The sequence below is a fragment of the Gavialis gangeticus genome, unplaced genomic scaffold, assembly GCF_001723915.1.
Source record: "Gavialis gangeticus isolate Ggan-Ray unplaced genomic scaffold, GavGan_comp1, whole genome shotgun sequence".
In the NCBI taxonomy this organism is placed as follows: Eukaryota; Metazoa; Chordata; order Crocodylia; family Gavialidae; genus Gavialis; species Gavialis gangeticus.
In genome coordinates this window covers 100,707,625-100,727,095 of record NW_017728992.1, presented here as the reverse complement: position 1 = coordinate 100,727,095, position 19,471 = coordinate 100,707,625, and the positions used below count along the sequence as shown (strand labels likewise).

Here is a 19,471-nt window from a genome sequence, read left to right as displayed (position 1 = left end):
CCTTTGTCCCTGACTACTCTTCGTGCTCTGCTTGTGATTAGTCTGTGTATATCTGACATGGCTCTAGTTGTATTGCACCCAACATTTTCTTGTGTGGCAGGATCACCGTGACCTCTCTCACAAAGGGAAAGCGTATGGACAAATCTGTCAAGGCTGGACTTTTATGACTGAACAAGGGCCAGTCCCAGTTTCCTGCAGCCTGTCCACACCATGGAGTTCTGTAGGGTGCATGAGCAAGCCCAGGACATTTTCCCCTTTTCTATGCTTAGCAAAGTGGCTACTCTGTTCCCTTCCCTTGTTCTATCCAGCTGAGCAGCAGTCCTAGCTTGCCTGAGTGTGGCTTTTAACAGTCTTCCCTTAGCAATCAGCTTTATGATGGTGATTGGATGCCTCCTGCTGTTCAGTTGGGGGCTGTCAGTCACTCGAGTTCTTCAGTACAGCTCCTCTGCCTAAGTCTTGCTGCTTTTAAAAGAGCTTACTAGCATGTGTCTTAGGCCCCAGGATTGAGTGTGGGGGTCTCTAGTCTCCCTGTGCTCTTGCATGTATTTGTTTGTTCTTGCACCTCTACAGCATTGGCCCTGCTTATTAGTCGGGAGGAGTAAAACTCTACTACATCAACAATCCACATGGTAATCTACTGGTGCGCAGTATTTTACCATGCATCTCCACACGTGCTTCTTTGCCTTGGCCCAAAGTAACTGTTGTGTCCTCTATGGTGTCCTCAACTGTGGTGAGGCCATTTCACCCAGTTGGCTCTGATTAGACTTGTTTATGTGGTAGTTTGGCAGACCTGAGAAGACTTCCTGTTCTATTGTGCCTTCTCAGGTTGCCTTTGCCATGCAGAAGCTTTTTAACCTTGTGAGCCTGCTTAGCCCTCTTCTCTCCCACACCTGCCTTTCCCCATGAATGATTGCTTTTTCTTGCTAGGTTGTCTTTATTTTGTATCTGTGCCTCATGGACCTCTGGTCATTTGCCAGTTTTCAAAAGGCTTTAACTGTGCCAAATGTTTATAGAGCTGTTTGGCAATAGAAATAATGATGGAGCTGTCAAAGGTTCCTTGGGAGTCTCTACACCTGAGAAGTCAACTCCCATCTTTACATTGATGCCTCAGCCCCTGGGCCCTGCTGTTCTTAAAGGAACTTTTTGGATCCTTCCTGGACTCTTGATCTAATTAGGCTCCCAACTCCCTCAAATGCCTCCAGTTCTCTACTCTTGGGTAGTGAATGAAGTAGAGGTTTGCAACCTCTGTTCTCTCAGCTACTTGCATTTAAACCCTGCAGCTTTATTCCTGGACTACCCACTTTCATCTACTCCAGTAGCTTCTGGCATCCTTATAGTTGCTATATGTCTGCCCTTTCCATATGTTCATTTTCTGTACAGGCAAAACAGGTTGTCTCTAGGACAGCAAGCTTACTTACTCCCTCACAGTCCTTCGTTAAGACTCACAACAGTCTAGGTTCTAGCCATTCATAAAAAGGTTCTGTACTGACAACTCAGATAGGGTAGCTCTCTTTTGGTGAGGAACCCCATTACCTTTCTTCTGGAGTCTGCACTAAGAATTCAGGCTACCTACAATCTTAATTCACTTTATGTAAGTAGGTTCCTTTCATTTTTGTTCTCTGTACACTCTAGAGTAGAAGAAATAAGCCAACTTTCAAATAATCACCTACTACCACCCCACTGCATCTTTTATCTCCAGACCTTACTTGGTTCAGCAACATTCAACCTATCATGAAGCTATACTATTTTTTCCCATGGGGGAGGGGAGGGGGGAGCAGAACGGCTAAACAGTTGGGGATGGATGCATCATCCCTTAAACTACCAGTCTCCCTGAAGTGGTGTGATTGTGTTTTCAGTTATGACTTTGCTAAATAAGTACACTTAATAAAAAAGCTGGTACTCTTCAGGGATTATTGCTGAGCTGTCTCTTCTATCTACATGTAAAACATGCACATAAGTGCTTCAGTGATTGGAACTATAGAGACTGAGATAGGTAAGTTCTCTCAAAATGCTAGTTCTAAATGAATTGTGCTCCTGAGGGACATGTGAATAAGGAACGTTCTTATTTCTCTTTGGTACATACTTTAAAAAAACCCAACCTTTTAAATGTTCTTGCAGGGAAGGTTTGTACTTATTTTTCAGTAATAATTTCAAGTTACACCTAATGGTTTGTTAAATGATGGCTATGAATTGATTTTTCTTGAAAAAGAAGGTACTCAATAATGCTATAGAGATGTTTTTTAATATAACTGACAGTTCAAATAGTTTGTGTTTAGCTGCTCGGACACCAGTTCTGCAACATGTATAATTCCAAGCATGTAAATAGTCCTGTTGAAATCAGTGGGATTACTTGTATCTTTCCCCTCTCCCCCCATATGATAAAGGGCCAGAAAGAGCCATTTTGATCTAGTTTGACCACTACATAACAGACAATATCATTTTACTGTAACTTTGAGAGGTTTTCTTTTCAGGCATGTGCATACGTCTTTGCAGAAAACGGACTTTGATTTGTAATATGCTGCTGATCATTAGTTTTAAATTTAACATATTCATATATCAGTTTTAGTGATAATGCCGCAAAATAGATTTTGATATGGTAAACTTTTATTTATATGGGAAGGCTGATCTTTTTTTCCTAGGCCTTTGAAAATGGTGGCAGCAAATTGTGAGTGTAAAAGCAGGGAATTGTTTGAACAGGAAAAAGAGATTCCTACACTTAGCACTATTTTTTAAAGTTATATTAAGGACATTTAACACATGTAGATAGATGACTTTTTAGCATATATTGGAACCTAGAAAAGGAAAAGGAAAAGTAGATTCCAGGCTGGAAACATGCATACCCAGTTTCATCTTTGAACACGTTATATGGCTGACTTCCCTGAATATTCATTTTTTATTTTAAATTTAACCTTTTAAAATAAACTTGGACCAGTAGGGGGCTCTCCTGCCCCCAAAACCATGCTTTGGGTGCCTCCCCTGGGGGCCAGCCCCCTTCCTGGAACACACCTGCAAGCCTGGGGTAACCACTGCCACCACCTGGGCCTTGGTCTTTGTTAAGGCTCTGTGCAGCCTAGGGTGCACAGACCCTGTGGACCTTGGGAGTGCTTAACCCACTGTGGTACTTTGGGGTGCTTCCTTTTAGCCTGAAGCATTCAAAAGTAGCCTCCTACATGGGAGGAAAGTAAAAAGCCATGCCCACCTTAGCCAGCTGAGCAAAAGAGAGCTAAAAAGTCTTTCCTCACCCTTCTCAAGCACACCCAGCAAGGCGTGCTATAACAGATAGCTTTATTGATCAAAGAGGCCTGGGGCATGGGTATAAGACAGAGAAATATCAAAAGAAAAAAACAAAACACCTTGAGCAAAACAGAATAGGCTTGTTGGCCCTTTTGATACACATCTAGTTCACTTAATCCTAAATTATTGGCTAAATTGCAGGTAAGTTACTGACATGTTCATCCAGAGACCAATGGAGGTCTGGAGGCTTGTTGCTTGTTTCAGCGTCCCAAAATGACTGACTGCCTCCAAAATGGAGTGACCCCTTTTAAAACTTTTGTGACCTCATCACTACATCCCAACCAGAAACAGGGTCTACGTGATGCAGACCAATCATTTTAACAGTTGTTGGCATCCTCAGGTGGAGGTGGCAGAGTCATACAGGTATCTTGGTGGGAACTAGGACAAAGAATCTCTACAGCCCAGCCCAGCTCCCCTTAGGTGCCCAGGCTCGGTTACTAAAGCAATCAGGCAGTGTGAAGAGGAGACAGGGAGTTGGGCTGTCTACTTACAGAGGAGAGGCGGTCTGAGGATGATTTCTTCACATAAACAACATAAGCTGGAAATGTCTATGTATAGAGTGTCTGTCCTTTGCTTTTTCTTAACTACTTAATGCACGTGTTCTCAGCAGTTCACAATTTGCTTTTATTTTGCAGCAAGAAGGATGCCAGTGTAAAAGAAATACATTAATGTTCTACAGTTATTGTTCAAAAGGCTGAATCCTACAAAAGCAGTTGTGGGAAAGTTTGGGTTGATTACTACAGAATTGTATATTATTTTTATTAGGGCTGTTCTCAAAGAGATTTTCATATATTTTTTCCCCTATTATTTGGCAACTTGAAAAGTTTTACAGGAAACATGACTCTATAATGGAGTCAGTGACACGAGTGCAACTTCTTACTTTAAAATATGGCACTTTATTTCCCTATAATTAGAGAACAGGAAACATAAAGAGAAGGAATTCTGTAACTACCACAATTTCTGTTCACATGCTTAGCTCTTGTACATCTTGAGTTCCTTATCCATGACCTGTCTGGCACAAGCTCAGTATATGTGTTTCTTCTATCATTTACAGTGGTGGAAATTGAGAGCCATTCCTCCAGAGTCAATGGAGTTACAGAAGTCTGTGTAAGATGAGAGCTGCACCCAGAGATCAGGGGCAGGTTCTTAGATTTTGATTTGCAGAATCCTAAAGTAAAGGTGTCCAGAAGTAGGTCTGTTTATGTAAGCTGCATCAGATGTTCAGGCTATATAATATTTGGACTTCCATTTTTTTAAAGAAAACTTCTTTTGCTCCCGGTTGCAAAAGTAACTTCCAAATGGGAACTGAAAGTGAACTGTTGCTGTGATGTCTTCTCCAACAATCTTTCTCAGAGATGTGAACTACGCTGTTCTCTATTCATCTCAATTGCACACTAACTCCTATGGTATCATAAAGTCTTTGATGTATTTGCAGTTGGGATCTTTTATTTTGTCTTTGTGTTTTCATTGCCGTATGGACATAAGGGAGGACTGAGTACCATGCATATATCAGATAGGTGTTTGCCGTGGGTTGTGCTGATGGAGAAGAAGCTTAGTTACTTCTTTAGTTTCCATGTTGTTTGTGGGGTCAGTAAAGAGGCAGTAGTCAGCTTTCAGGAACAGATTAACTTTTTAAAGAACTAAAAGAGAAAGGTGAAACTGTGAGACAACTCTGTTCATAACTGCTGTGTGCCCCTGCTCCTGCCAAATGCCCGTTTTCTCCTGGCAGTCTTCTTACAAGCTTCCAGTATCCTTACAGTTCTGTGCGCTAAAAACTTTTCTGTATTACGATATACCTTAGAAATAAAAGGATGGAAGGATAGATGATGTCTGTTAGAAATACATATGGCCATATTAATACCATTCGCTCTGAGCTGAGTAACTGTACAGTGAGTCCACAGTTCTAATGATAAGATATCCTGGATCAGAACCCAGCCTCTGGCCCTCCCCGCTTTGCACTGTTCTAGTGCAGGGCAACTAGAGTTTTCCCTAATTTATGACAGTCCCCAGATAACATAAATCTTTTTCTACACTATCCATCCATACTTTCCTCCTAGAGTGTAGGGCACTGTGGGAGGGCCAGGGCAAAAAGGGGACATGGATGAAGTGCTTAACTTGCTTTGGAGGGTTCTGCTTCTCTGCAGGGGGACTCTTCTGATAGTGGCATAGGGCCAGCATAACAATTCAGATACCTGTCCTTTGTGCCAGGAGGTATTTTGGAAGAAGAGGGGGTGATCAAAGAGCCATTCATTGTACATGAAAGTCATATCATTATATCCCTAGCTGTTAGAACTGCTCTTTGGGACAGTAGGTAGCCAGCCATCTCCAATGAAAACTGGTGCAGTTTCTGGTTGCCCCTAGGATCAGAGCACTCTAAAAATACCTTAAAGCTGCTTCCCCTTTCTCATCCTTCTGGGTTATCCTGAGTGCAGTTCACTTGTCAACCAGGACTCTTTGCCTGATGTTTCTGTTCAGCAGTGGTTCTCAACCTTTCTAAACTCAAGCCACCCTTTGTTATACTCAAGGCGCCCCTCAGAAAATGCCAGCTCTTAGTTTTCACCCATTTTTTGACTAAGGAGAATAGAACTATTTTTTTTTAATTGCAAACAACTCAGAAAGACCATAACAGGTCAGGATGTTTTTAATGGTATGGATGCCTGTTTGAATTCTCGGGGTTTATCTTATGAATCATGTTTGCATATCAAACACTGCTAACCTTACATGGCATCCTGCAGCACCCCATGGCATCCTCAAGAACCACTGTTACTGAGAGGACAACATCACTTGGTTTCTTTCTCCCTTGCAGTACTGCATTTCAAATTCATGTCTAATGCACAATCTCGTATCATGCTCATGTCTTTTCTACCTTTACTGCTTCCTGGAGTCCATGTGTTTTGGTGTACCATACCACTCAGGTACTAGTAGCCTGCCAGGTGTACTTGAGCTGGGAGGCAAGCACCAAAAGCTGTTCAGACACCAAGCCATACAGGCATTAGCTGTAGCATGTCTCAGTAACAACACAGACGCATGGCTAAATGAAGGGCTATTTCACTAGGGTTGACAAAAAAGACAAGGCTGGAGAAGGTTGCAAATACCTGAAGATCTGGGGCTTAGGCACATGCAGTTTCTATATGGATGCTTCCCAATGTGCGACCTAGGCTTAGGACAGATTTTTGGCCTGTTTGATGTGGACCAATTAGATTTAAGGCTGTTCTGGACCAGTGTTTCTTATGCCTCTCCAGTCCGGTCTTTGCTAAGGGTGGTAGGAGCTTGCAAGTTTCCAGTGCAGCATTACATAGTGGTGTGTCTAGTAGGGTGCCATCTCTACTGGCTGGCTGCTTGTCCAATTTGTGCTGCAAACTACACATTTCACACAAATCTAAACCTGGCTGCTTTGTCCATTAGCCGTATACACATAGTTTCCCAGCTCCTGGGGCAGCCACTTTGTACAGAGTCCCCCACTGCTTCTGGCTGGCTTGTTAAATGGCTGCTGCTTGTTCAAATGCCAGAGTCCCACCCACTAGAGGTCTGGGAAAAGGCATGGTGCCTGTGTGTCACGGGAGAAGTTTGGGAATAGTAGCTTCATGTATTAATAATTCATCTCCCTGGGTTTCTCCCTGTGCATGGATTATAGAGCTGTTGGGTAGAAAATAATTAGTGTGAACGCACTTACAAAAAGTTAGTATCAAGAAAGATGTTGCAGCTTGTAATTATAACAGGTTTTTTGTTCTTTTCACAGATTATCACAGCTGGCTTGTCACCATTGTTCTTTGTCATGACTGTTAACATGCCAACAATTTGCTGGTAAGTACTTGCATGCGATTGTTATGGTTATTTTGAATTTCCTATTGACTTTGTGGGCAATATTAATTAGTTTGCCCAGGAATACGTTTTAAATCAGTGTTTCTCAACCTTTTAAGTAGCAAGTATGCCCTAACTTCTGAAAATTTTACTAAGTACACCAACACTCAAATTTCCAGGGGATTTTATATTTACAGCTTAATGTGTGCCACATGTTGGAAGAAGGGCTGTGTATATAAGGCCGTGATATGACAGATGCCTGATCTGGTGTGGGTAGGGTTGCCACCTTTTACACCAGGGGTGCACAACTCAAGTATGTACCTGGGCTAAAGGTGATGTTGGTCAAAGCTAGGAGGGCTGAACCCAGTGCTGCACAAAGCGTGGCATGCCAGATTATTACTGGGGAATTTAAAGTGCCATGCAGTGCACAGCTCTCCAATTTTTTTGCCATAGTTTTGAAAGAAGGATGGGGTGAGAAAGAGAGGAAAAGAGGGTGAGAGAAAGTATTGGGGTACCCGCATACCCCCCCGCCTGTGTCTTGCGTACCCCCAGGGATACGTGTACCACAGATTGAGAAACTGTGTTTTAAATGACTAGTCTATTTACTCTCAATAATATTTTGTGTATCTATGGACAGTGCCCAGCACAGCACAGACTGTGAATACAATTGATAAAATGGAATAGTAATACATATCTCCTTCCAAAGCAGTGCCTTGTATTTTGCCATATAGAGCCTGCTTCTCAAACTTGGAATTTCCTAAAGCAAAATTGTAAGTTTTTATTTGAGTAGTATCAGTATTTAGGTTTAGGCTCCTTGAGGCAGGGGCCAGCTTTCTGTTCTGTGTTTGGGGTCCTGATCCTCAGCTGAGGCCTCCAAGTGCAACTGTAACACATTATATGTTAATGATAATAGGTTTCTGAGTGCATGTTGGTGTATAGAATTATTGCTGAAAGTCTATATCCCTCCATTTTTTTGGAAAACTTCAGACTGGTCTCTTATTTTCTTTGTGCTTGGTGTTACAGGGATTCTGCTTTTCAGTGAATTACTGAGTTTTCTTTTCAAGATTTGATAATATAATATCAAGCTCAAAGTCATGTCATTGAGCTATATGTGCACTCACACCCTCAGATTTGCATATGCATCCAGTCAAATCAGGCTGCTGTGTATCTAGCAGCAGATTTGGTAACACATCTGGATTTAAGTCATGCCAGATGTGGGATATGTAGTTTTGGAAGAGTTCAGTGGGCTATAAATAGTGTATAGACTGTGTACAGGCTTTTTGCAAAGGGATATATTTCTTAAAATCTTTGAGATGTCTAGGACTATATTAGACATTCATTTTCATTTTCCCTTGACATTTTTGAACAACTGATCCTACTCGGCGTAAAATTACCGGAGAAGCTCCAGTTGGAGCTTCAACAAATGAAGGACTGAGATCTTTCAACAAATGAAGGACTGAGATCTTTTGTATATTGTACTTTGTAAACAGCTGCAAATGCGAGTCCTCTGTAACTGAAAAATAAGCATTCTACAATGTAATCCAGTTTGCCTTGTGCTTGACTTTTCTTCATTGTTTTATAGAATTTCCAAGTCAATGAACCACTCATTTCCTTCCTGTATATGGCTTTTCCTTAGTTATCTTTAGATATTTGTGCTTTAATCACAATGAGGCAGAAAAGGATTGTGAAATGTGACCTCTACAATTGAAAGGCAGTTAGTTTTAAAATGCTTTTTGGAACCAACATATGTCCATTACAGTTTCATTTATCGACCTTAAAAAACTAGAAGCAAAATATCTTTAATATAGTTCAAGGCTGATGTTTTCCATTCTATTCTCTTTTCCCAAATCATGTCTCATGTAGCTTTTTCTTTTTTTTTTAACATCTCATAGATTAAACAAAGTGCAGAGAGCAGACTTTGAAATCAAACTGGGCTCTTTTTGATAAGAAATGCCAAAATAAATCTTGTATGTTTTTCTAAAATTGCAGAAGGTCACTTCTGTGGCTTAGTATGTGTAACAGAGTACATCCTGCTGAAATGTTGCCAAAGGCTGAAAACTGCAACACACCCTGCCTAGCACTAAGCTAGTCTGACAATCTTCACTGTATTTTATACATATGTGCGAGCATAAAATACGCATGATTGTGTATGTAGCATATATACATTGACACACACAAGTGTATGCTAATTTATTTATATAGAAATATACATATAGAATGCACAATATAAGCACTATATTCCTCTACGCTCTTACATAATGTACATATATGAGTGTATAATGCATAAATAGCAAATACATTTCTTCAGAGAAGCTTTATTTGGGACCTTAGCCCAGGATTATGTTTAGATGATTGAGAATTCAAGCAGGTGATGATTTTTTTTGGCGCCCTTTATTGTTTGGAACAAGCAGTGTCAGGGATATCAGCAAAGCTCCTAGAATAGAGTTTGTTGTATTAGGGCAGCTGCAGCAAGCATTTTTTGGCACATGTCCAGTATTAATATTGGTTATTTCTTTGTGTGTTAGTTTTGTAGTGCTGGGATGGGCATAAGGTCCATCCCATCATAAACAAAATACAAAGCAGGACATGCATTTTCCTCCCTTGGTAGAGGCTAGATTGGTAAATGATATACACACAAGGGAATACAAGGTCAGCAGCTCAATTAGGGGGAATACAGCTACATTCTTGACTTTAAAGTGTAGGCTGAGATGTGCATGAGACCATATTAAATTACTGAGGATAAGGACTGGAATATTAGAACAGATAACCATATGAAGATGAGACCATAATAGAGCCTACCTTTATTTACATGTTAGCTTTCATTCCAAAGTATCTCAAAGGACTTTATGATGTATCTGGCTGTTGCTACTGTATGTATTGTAGATATCAAAGTACCCAGTCATTTTTTCCTGATCACTGAGGTACAGCTATGGATAGAATATGTTAAAGTTAGTGCAGTAGTTTAGGCAGGAGGTGCCCTCTTAAAGAGAAGTCATTTAGAATTTAATAGAAAATTGTTGCTTTTCTGTAGAATTTTTAGGCCAAGTTGTAGATCAGTGGTTCTTAACCACTGTAGATTCAGGGAACCCCCTCCATAACATTTCTGAATTGGTATTTCCCTGGTTGAGAGCGACTGCTGTACTGCTTCAGCTTGCCTCAGTGCTAGTCAGCCAGGGTGATACCTGAACTACCCTGCTTGCAGAGCCAGCCTTAAGGAACATGGGGCACAGTCTGGCAGGGAGGCAGAGCTGCCTGCATGGCCCGTTCTGGCTCCTCTTGAGCAATAGGCTAGGCTGGGCTGGTCACCACTCCTTCTGCCTCCGGCACTGCTCTATGTGTGTGTGTGTGTGTGTGTGTGTGGTGCCCCCCTGACCATGGTGCCATGTGCAGTTGCCAGTGTTGCCCACCCTTAAGGCTAGATCTGTCTGCATGCCTTGTGCACAGCCAGATAAACCTAAATCAGATAAGCCAATCCCACTGTGGCCTTTCCCAGTCTGGCAGCCCCTCCCTGCCTTGTGCTCCATCTGCCCCACATGCTTCTGTTGGCAGAGGCGGCAGGGGTGAGAAATTGGGTACTCCTGCCTTCTATAAATGTATCAGGTAACCCTGATGTAGGCAAGAGCACATGCTTGTGCCTCAATCCTTCCCAGTATGGCTATGCATGAAGTGCAGGGGGTAGTTCCACCTGGCTGTGGCAGCATGTGTGCTACAGCACCCCTGAAAGGGTCTCATGCCACCCTGGTCAAGAACTGCTCCTGTAGAGTTTTAAAGCAGGAATATGTTTCTCCATTAAGGTCTCTATTTAAAACTATTGAAAGTAAAAGTTGTTCTTTCTCTCAGAGTAACTTCTATGGGAGTCTATATTTTATAGGTTTTTTCCTTAGTGACTACAGTAAAGAATATGAATCTAAGTGTATATTAATAACTACAGCTGAAATTTTATAAATCTCATGGAATTTTTTTCAGAAAAAATATTAACCCAAGGATTCTGCATAAAGTGTCCCAAGATTTTAACAATTACAGGTGCCTAGGATCTTGGTTTTAAATCTCTTTAGAAACCCTGGACCACCATTCCTTTAGTTATAGTTCCACATCCAATAGTTCAGCATGTCAGAATTTAAAGTTGCCATCTCCCTGCCCACTAGCATCCAGAGCTTTATACTGTATAGCAGTATAACTATAGTAATATTATACAATTGTTATGTAATATTTACTCCTTTCAGGAATGGTAGGATTATGAGATTTATAAAACAGTTCAACGAAACTGAGATTTAAGCAAATATAATATTATTAAAGTCCAAAGAACCATGTCAGCTTTCCTTGCTTTGGGGGCGGAGGGGAATGCCCTCTTACTAACAAATTTACAGAAGTTTGATTTATTTATAAAGTTCAGTAAGCAGCTTTGCTGTTTCATAAACTAACTAAGCCATCAGGGTAAAATGAAAGGCCACTACATTTAGTATTCCCTGTTGTAAAGGAAGTGGAGAAGAGCCAGTGTTCCACCCTATATCTCTTCAATGTCATTTTAGAGGGGATTATTTGCCATTGCACAAGATGAATGGGCTGGTGATTGACATTTTAGAAATAAAAGGTGATTTCAATTCATCCAGCTAACTATGGAACCCTGCTTCCAGCACAAGACTAGGGTGGGAGAGGAAAGATTAAGGCTATTTTTGTGCTGCAAGAAGACGACGTTGAGGAACAAGTTGTACATACAACACTAAGACAGCTTTCTGCCAGCTGTTCTATAAGTGGAGAAACAGGTACATAGAAACTTCAAGTAGTTCATCAAATTCCACATAAACTGCCCAGAGCTGACATTTCTTCTAGCCTCTTCAGTTAGCGGTTGACTTGTTTCCCTGTGAGTCATGAGTTTACATCCCTTCCTATTTTTTATCCCTCAGTGGGTCCATTGTCAAGACAGAATACAGACAGAATTTGGCAAGGGGAATCATGTGTAACCAGCTGAGGTTCAACCCTTTCTCTCTTCCCTTTCCTTTCATTCATGTAGTGTATGCATGATATATCAATATTCTCCTGTAAACATCTCTTTTATGTAGTTGTGTCTATATATTTGCACGTACATGCTTCTGATGCTCAGTAAGATCTACAAGACAAGCTGTTTCTGCTTTTGGTCATTTCTTAGCAATCTGAATGAAAACGGCATTGTCCCCAAAGGAGAATGTTGGGGTTTTGTAATGTCAGCCTGAGGCAAAGGAATTCCTTCCTTTCTCTTGGTGCTGCACGGTTTGTCCTTCTATTAAGTGTGCATTCTTGGTCAGTGCTAAAATGTATACCTTACTTTGTTTACAGCCTTCTGCTTGGTGGACTTGGAGAAGCCTTGCTCATCTACAGTGAAAGGACAGGCACGTAAAAAAGGGGGAAAAAAAGAAAAGAAAGCAAGTATCTCTCTGTGGGAATAAGCCTGAAGTGCAGCTCAGAAATCTTGGAATGAAAAAAACTCAAGGTGCATCAGCAGGAATGAAAAAGTATGATTAAAAACAAGGTTCTTTGGGTAGATGTGATATCTTTTATTAGACCAACTAAACAGTTGGAAAAATTTCTCTTTTTCAAGCTTTTGGGAACAACCACTCCTTTTCAGGCAATAGGGAGAGTCTGTACAGGGAGTCTGTACAGATTCTTCTTATTGCCTGAAGAGGGGCGTTTGTGCCCGAACACTTGCAAAGAGAATTTTTTCCAACTGTTTACTTGGTCTAATAAAACGTATCACATCTACTCAAAGAACCTTGTCTGCCTGTGTCCTTAGACCAGCACAGCTACAAACAACAACCCTAAAGCATGATTAAAAACAAGGTTCCTTCATTCTTCTTTCTTCAGAGGGAAAATTATGCTATTAATAACACTGGTGAAGGAGCAGCTTAGTTGGTATGATGATTAAGAATCTGCCTCAAAGCACAAGACAAGAACTATTTATGATGGATGCTGTAACGGAAAAACTGCATTGTGTCTGTAGACTGCTCAGTGTGAGAACCTCTTTCAGTAGCACCTTCTCACGCAGGCAACTGAACTCTGCTATTCCTCAGAAACAGGAAAAGTCATTTTCTCTGCTGGACGCCCTGGCATTTTTGTCCAAGGCAGAGAGGAGGTTACACCCAACAATGAGAAAGTCTAAGCACTGCCATGAATCGAATAGCAGTGGGCATGTATTTTATTTCCATGTGTCCTGTTAAAGGCAAGCTACTATATACAGTTCTCCAGACATATCATCTGATTGGTAGAGGGCATTAGAGATTGGGGCCTCTGGAGATAACACCCCTCTGAAATTGTTGCTGACTGACAGACAAATCTTTGCTGAATGGGAAATTAAGAAATAAATTTTACCACCTATTGTACTGGCTCTGTATGTGTAATTTTTTCCTTCTCTTAGTCCAAGATTTCTCTTTAACTTTGTGAATTTTGGTCAGAGTAGTGTTTTTTTCCTGTATGATTTCCTAACAGCTGGTTGTTTCTAAATTAAAACAGGAGGGAGCAGAGATTTTAAATCTTGAAAGAATATCATGAGAAATGGAAAGAAATTTATTCCAAAAAGCTTGTAAATAATTCCGTTCCATTAAGCCTGTTAGAATTGATTCCATGTTTATGGATGTAAGATGAACTTTCCCAAAGCTTCAGTGGGTCTGCTGCTTCCAAACTGCTGAGATCCAATGGAACATGTACTTCTTTAACTTTAGGTACTTTGGAAATTCCCACCTGTAGTTACTAAAAGAGCATTTCCATGTGCAAAGCTTATATTAAAGAACAGATTATACTTACTAATTACAGGCTCACATCAAAAGCTTGGAATTGTGGAAAATGGTTAAGAAAAGCAAAAGGACACGAAGGTCCCTGTGGCCAACAAGTTAATGAGAATAGTAAGGAAGTATTGTGATTCTGAAGCATATCAGGATCAAAAAGAATCCTAACAATGGCATTTGTACATTATGAGATAGACATGGCAAAATTGTCAGTAATAATGCAGAAAGAGCAAAAGTGTTGATTATTTCTTTTCTATATTTGGGGAAAATGCTAGATGAGGTAATCATATCATATGATTAAATGACAATTAAATGCTTTCCATCTCAAACGTTATTACAGAGAATATTGTTTAGCAGAAAGTAATACTGGACTTCTTTAAATCCAGAGACCAGCTGATGAGTGTTTGGGGCTGATTTTTTTTTTTTTCAGAAAGCCTTGGCACACTGAAAAGGTTGTGAAGAAAAGCTAATGTTCCAATATTTTAAAAGGGTAATCAGAATGACCTGGGTAATTCTAGATCTATCGTCTTAATATTAATCTTGAGCAAAATACTGGAATGGTTTACAGGGACTTGATTAATAATTAAGGACAGTGGCATAATTAGGGTAGGTGACCAGGGCAACTGCCCTGGGCACTGACTTGGGGCGGGGTGAGGAGGGGCAGGTTGAAAAAATGATTGCATGATTGCAATCACAGTGGCAAAAACTGGAAGTCACCACTGCTCCTGTGCTCCAGGTGCCCAGCTGCATTGCTATGCTGCTGCTTAAGGAGGATAATATTACTAATACTAATATAACTAATGCTAATTAGAGTGGCTCTGTGAACAGTGGGTCTTATCAAACTAACAATATCTTACTTTGGATGATTTTGCAAGTTTGGCTGATGAATATAATAGTGTTGATGTGACATGCTTAATATTCCTTAAGGCAGTTGACTTGGTATTATATACCATTTGATTAAGAAACAGAAATGGATACAAGATCAACAAGACATAAACTAAATGGATTAAAAACTGACCGGTATGTTTCAAAATGCATCCATAAGAAGGCAAATCACTACATGGGTGTGTGTCTGCTTGTGCAATGATTAATTTGTGGGCCTATGTCATTTAATATTTTTATTAGTGTCCTTTTTAGAAATTCCTTATGGAGAAAGTCTGCAGAGTTGAAGATTGGGTAGGTAGGACATGTGTGTGATGCGGAGTGATCTGTTTGCCATGGTAAGATGGTTTTAAGCAAACACAAGTATGAATACAGCCAAATATAAAACCATCCATCTAAGAATGTAGGTCACAATACAGGCATGGGGTCTGTTTTGGGAAGCGGTGAAATTCTGAAATTCTGACTTGCGGGCATCATCATAAATAATCAGAGATAATCAGCTGAACCTATTAAGTTCCCAGTGGAACGCTGTGGCCAAAAGAGCTAATCTGATGCTTGGATCTGTACATAGGAGAAGATAGAGTAAGAGTATGGAGATGATATTACCTTTGTGTTTGGCCTTGCTTTAACTGTTGTTGGAATGCTGTGTCCAGTTCTGGTGTCCACAATTAAAAAAGAATAGCGAAAGGGTTCAGGGAAGTGACACAAGAACTATTAGAAGGTTGGAAAACTTGCCTTATAGTGAGAGGCACCAAGGTTTCAGTCTATTAAGTTTATCAAAGAGAAGGTAAGGGGTAACTTGGCTGTAGTATATGGCACTTAGAGGGAACATAAATGGGTTAATAGATGAAGGTATGATTAAATCCAATGGCTGGGGTCTGAAGCCAGACAAATTCAGACTCAAAATAGGATGTATTCTTTTAACAACAAGCGTAAGTAACTTTTGTAAGAACATGCCAAGGATTGTGGTGGATTTTCTATCACCAGGATTGGATGTTTTTTAGTAACAGATGTACTGAGGTTCGAACTAGAGTTAATTCAGGGAAGTCCAGTGGCCCATGTTATGTAGGGGTGAGGCTAAGGTTATCATGACGATCCTTCCTAGCCTTGTAATCTCTGAATCTAGAGACAATGCTGTGAGGTACAGACTGCACTGAAAAGGGGCATGCTCTTGCCTCCAACATGGGTCAGCTCTGCTAGGCAGTGTTGCAGGCCATAGAACCTAAGCCGTCTCTCCTTCCTGCTCCGTTTGCAATATTAAGGGGTCTATAGGAAATAGTTTCTGCATAGAAGCATGGCACAAGCACTGCAGCTATGGCTGGAGCCAGTGGTGTGGGAGAAGCTCCTTATACGCATTTCCTTTTGTGCCGTTCTCAAGGGCTAGGGACAGACATTACACATAAACCGGTTTAAGTGATCAGAAATTGGTTTAAACCTATACCAGAACAGACATTCAGTGCACATAAACCATTTTGCAAATGGCTGAAACCGGTTTGAGATAAACCTGGTTGAATGTAGTACCAGACTTAACTGATTTGGCTCAAACTGGTTTATGCATTATCTGTCCCAGACCCCTTCCTGATTTAAGTTAAACCAGGCTGCTCCAGCATCCCAGCATGCTCTCTGGGCTGGGTGCGGCTCTCGGCTTTCTGCTCCAGAGAGCTGGGCTGGAGCTCTGCTCTCTAGTCGGAGCAGGGGTGGGGCGTTGCCAGACACTGGCCTGCCATGGCCCCTGAGGCAAATTCCTCCCTCCATCCCCTCTTCCCCCATCCCCCAGGCATATTCTGCAGACCGCAGCTGAGGTTTGCCAGCCCCAGCCGCACCTCCACAGCTTGCTTGCAGCCAGGCACGGAGGGAGTTTATTCCTCCTTCTGGCCCCTCTCTCCCCACAGGGACCACCAGGGTTTGGCCCGGCTTGCCTGCATCCAGGCAGGGAGCAGGTTAATACCTTTGTCTGTCCCTTCTCAGCGGAGAGCTACATTTACATTATAAAACAGAACTTGTAAAAGGTGGGAATGCCTGAACAAAGCCTTTCTGAATGCCTGGCTGTAAGGAGACACAGGATTATGTAAAACTTATGCAAGGGTTTCTCTTGTCTTCCTGATTTACATTTTAAGTTAGACTAAGTTGTGTATGCTGTATTTTACTGGGCTGTATCTTAGTTTAGGCAAAGATTTTTGGTAGTTCCCTGTTGTATGCTTTGCAAATTGCTGTGTTCAATACATGCTTGCTTCAGATCAAGGACTTTTCCCCCATCCCCACTCCTCAGTCTGGCAGCAGGTTCTCCTCACCCCCAGGCTGGTGCCTGGCATCCCGTGTGGCATGCTGGCCCTGGCTGGTGCCTGGCCACACCCTCTCTGCTCCAGCTGGGAGGGGTGAGAGCCTTGGAGGGCATCTCTCTCCCTTCCCCTTTGGCAGTGGCTGGCAGGCGTGCTCTAGCGCGCCCCAGCCTCTGGCTTGAGCCACTGCAGGCAAGTGGTTGCATTTCTTGATTTAACAGAAAATGCCTGTCCAGTTGTTAATCAGTTTTAGCTGCACAGCTTAGACTAACCTGCAAAGATTGAATCAATTCAGGCTTGAGATTAAATCAATGTCTGTCCCTAACCAAGGAGCTCAGTATTTTCCTTACCTGCATTATCCATAATAATCTCATGATTATAGAAATGCAAGAGGGGATCATCTTGATTAACAGAGACCTATCAAGAACCACCACAAAACTTATTCCCTTGTTTGGCAATTTTAGCAGAAAAGCCAAGGACTTAACTGGCCCCTCACAGATGTGCTCCTTGTTGATTCTCTCCAAGATCTTCCCGAGCACCGAGGTGAGACTTACAGGCCTATAGTTACCTGGGTCCTCCCTCCTTCCTTTCTTAAAAAATTGGGACCACATTAGCCCGTTTCCAATCCCCTGGCACCTGGCCAGATGACCATGAATGCTCATACAGCTGGGCCAAGGGCTCTACAATGACCCCTGCCAGCTCCCTCAACACCCTCGGGTGGAGGGCATCTGGACCTGCAGATTTAAAAATGTCTAGCCCTTCCAGAAGGTCCCCAACTACATCTGCGCTGACTGAAGGCCTGACAGAGCTACTCCGAGATTGTCCGTACCTCTGGTAGGTGGGATGTCCCGGTCCCTGTTCAAGAAAACAGAGGCAAAGAAACTGTTAAAAATATCAGCTTTCTTGTCTGGCGTAGGCACAAGATTACTGTTTGCATCTTGCAGGGGCCCTAGATTGCCTGGTGCCCTCTTCTTGCTCCCAATGTACTTGAAAAAGGACTTTTTGTTGTCCTTAATCCTGGACGCTAGCCTGAGTTCCATCTCTGCCTTGGCCTTCCTAATAGCCCTCCTACACTCATGGGCTGAGGAGGAGAGCTCCTCCTTGGTGATAGCTCCTCCCTTCCACTAGCTGTATGCCCCCCTTTTAGTCCTCAGGCATTGCTGTTAAGTGTGGCTCTACTTGGTTGTTGTCTATGGGGAGCAGGCTAGTTTCTACTGTGTAAAATTTAATATAAAAAAGGCACACTCAAGCTACACTTAAGGTCTTGCAGAGTTAATTTCAACCTTTTATTATTCATAACCCTATTGGCTTAAATCAGTGACTGATTAAAAGGGCTCTGAGCAGTCATGAGGGAGAACTGTTTTCTGTCCCTCAGGAAGCAACAGAACTGCAGGTGATGAGCCTAGGGAATACTTGTGCCAACCTCCTACTGGTGGAGGGGACTGTGCAGGTGTCACTCACTGAGAGTCTAATGTGGGGTGATCCTGCTGCAGAGAAGGAGAGGATGTAGGTTGAAATTTGCAGGGCTCTTAATTATAGAGAATAAGTAGCTTTGTATGTGCCTTAGAATGGCAAGGAGACTTCAAATGAGAACATCAGCAGGCCTAGGTCTGGGGAATATCTTCTCTGGATACCATCCTCAGCTACAGCAACCCCAGCACTCTGCTTTCTTTGTCAATGGAGCCTCTAAGGGTATTGGAAGGAAGACAAGAGCACAGCTTGCATGCTGCACTGCTGATAACTAGATGCAGCTATTGGAGGGAGCCAAAGGGAATGGTTCATCTTGTCTACTGGGTGCATTCACAAGAAAACATGGAAAGAGGCCCTTCTCTGCTGTCCTGAGGTGCATGAGACAACAGAAAGGTTAGATACTGATACCCTCCATCAGAGCAGGTAGGGGTTCATAGGAAGAGAGAGAGTCACTCCATCACTTTGGGAGTTGGAGAAGCAGAGACTATGTGTTACATTTACGTTCTGGTGCAAGCACAGATGCATATTAGGGGTGTACAAACAGGCTGGATTTGATTCAGATTTGGCCCAAATTGGGGACAGTGATTCGATTCATTGATTCAGATGTCCCGATTGGATTTGGCCAAATCCGAATCTGCAGACCTGATGCTGATTTGGAGAATCAGTGATTCAGCCACAGACACAGCTTTAAAAGTTTTTTCTACATATCTTGAGGTACCAGACACAGCTTGTGAATGCTGCAATGGTGGGGCGGGTGGAGCATCCTACAGGAGCACGGGAGGCTCCCCCGCATGCTTGGCAGTGGACACCCAGCATGCAGGAGACCCCCCTCATGCCCCTCCAGCTTGGTGATTGGCCACAGGGGGACCGTGGGCACCCCCCAGATCCAGGAGGCACCAGTCACTGAGCTGGGGGGCAAAGGGGGTCCCCTGTGCACTCCGCGGCAGGCCCGGAAGTGGACCAGAAGTTCTTCTGGTCCACTTCTGGGTC

The 19,471-nt window shown here is 42.3% G+C and overlaps 1 protein-coding gene across 2 annotated transcripts in view; it reads left to right on the top strand.

Moving 5' to 3' along the window:
• Positions 1 to 12,726, top strand: part of TMEM241 (transmembrane protein 241) — a 93,104-nt gene extending 80,378 nt beyond the window's left edge. For both annotated transcript variants that reach the window (XM_019526267.1, XM_019526260.1), the window contains exons 14-15: positions 7,034 to 7,098; positions 12,409 to 12,726. In XM_019526267.1, the coding sequence (XP_019381812.1) occupies positions 7,034 to 7,098; positions 12,409 to 12,469 (126 nt within the window). In that variant the 3' untranslated portion in view covers positions 12,470 to 12,726. The remainder of the gene's footprint in view (positions 1 to 7,033; positions 7,099 to 12,408) is intronic.
• The last annotated feature ends 6,745 nt before the right edge of the window (positions 12,727 to 19,471 follow it).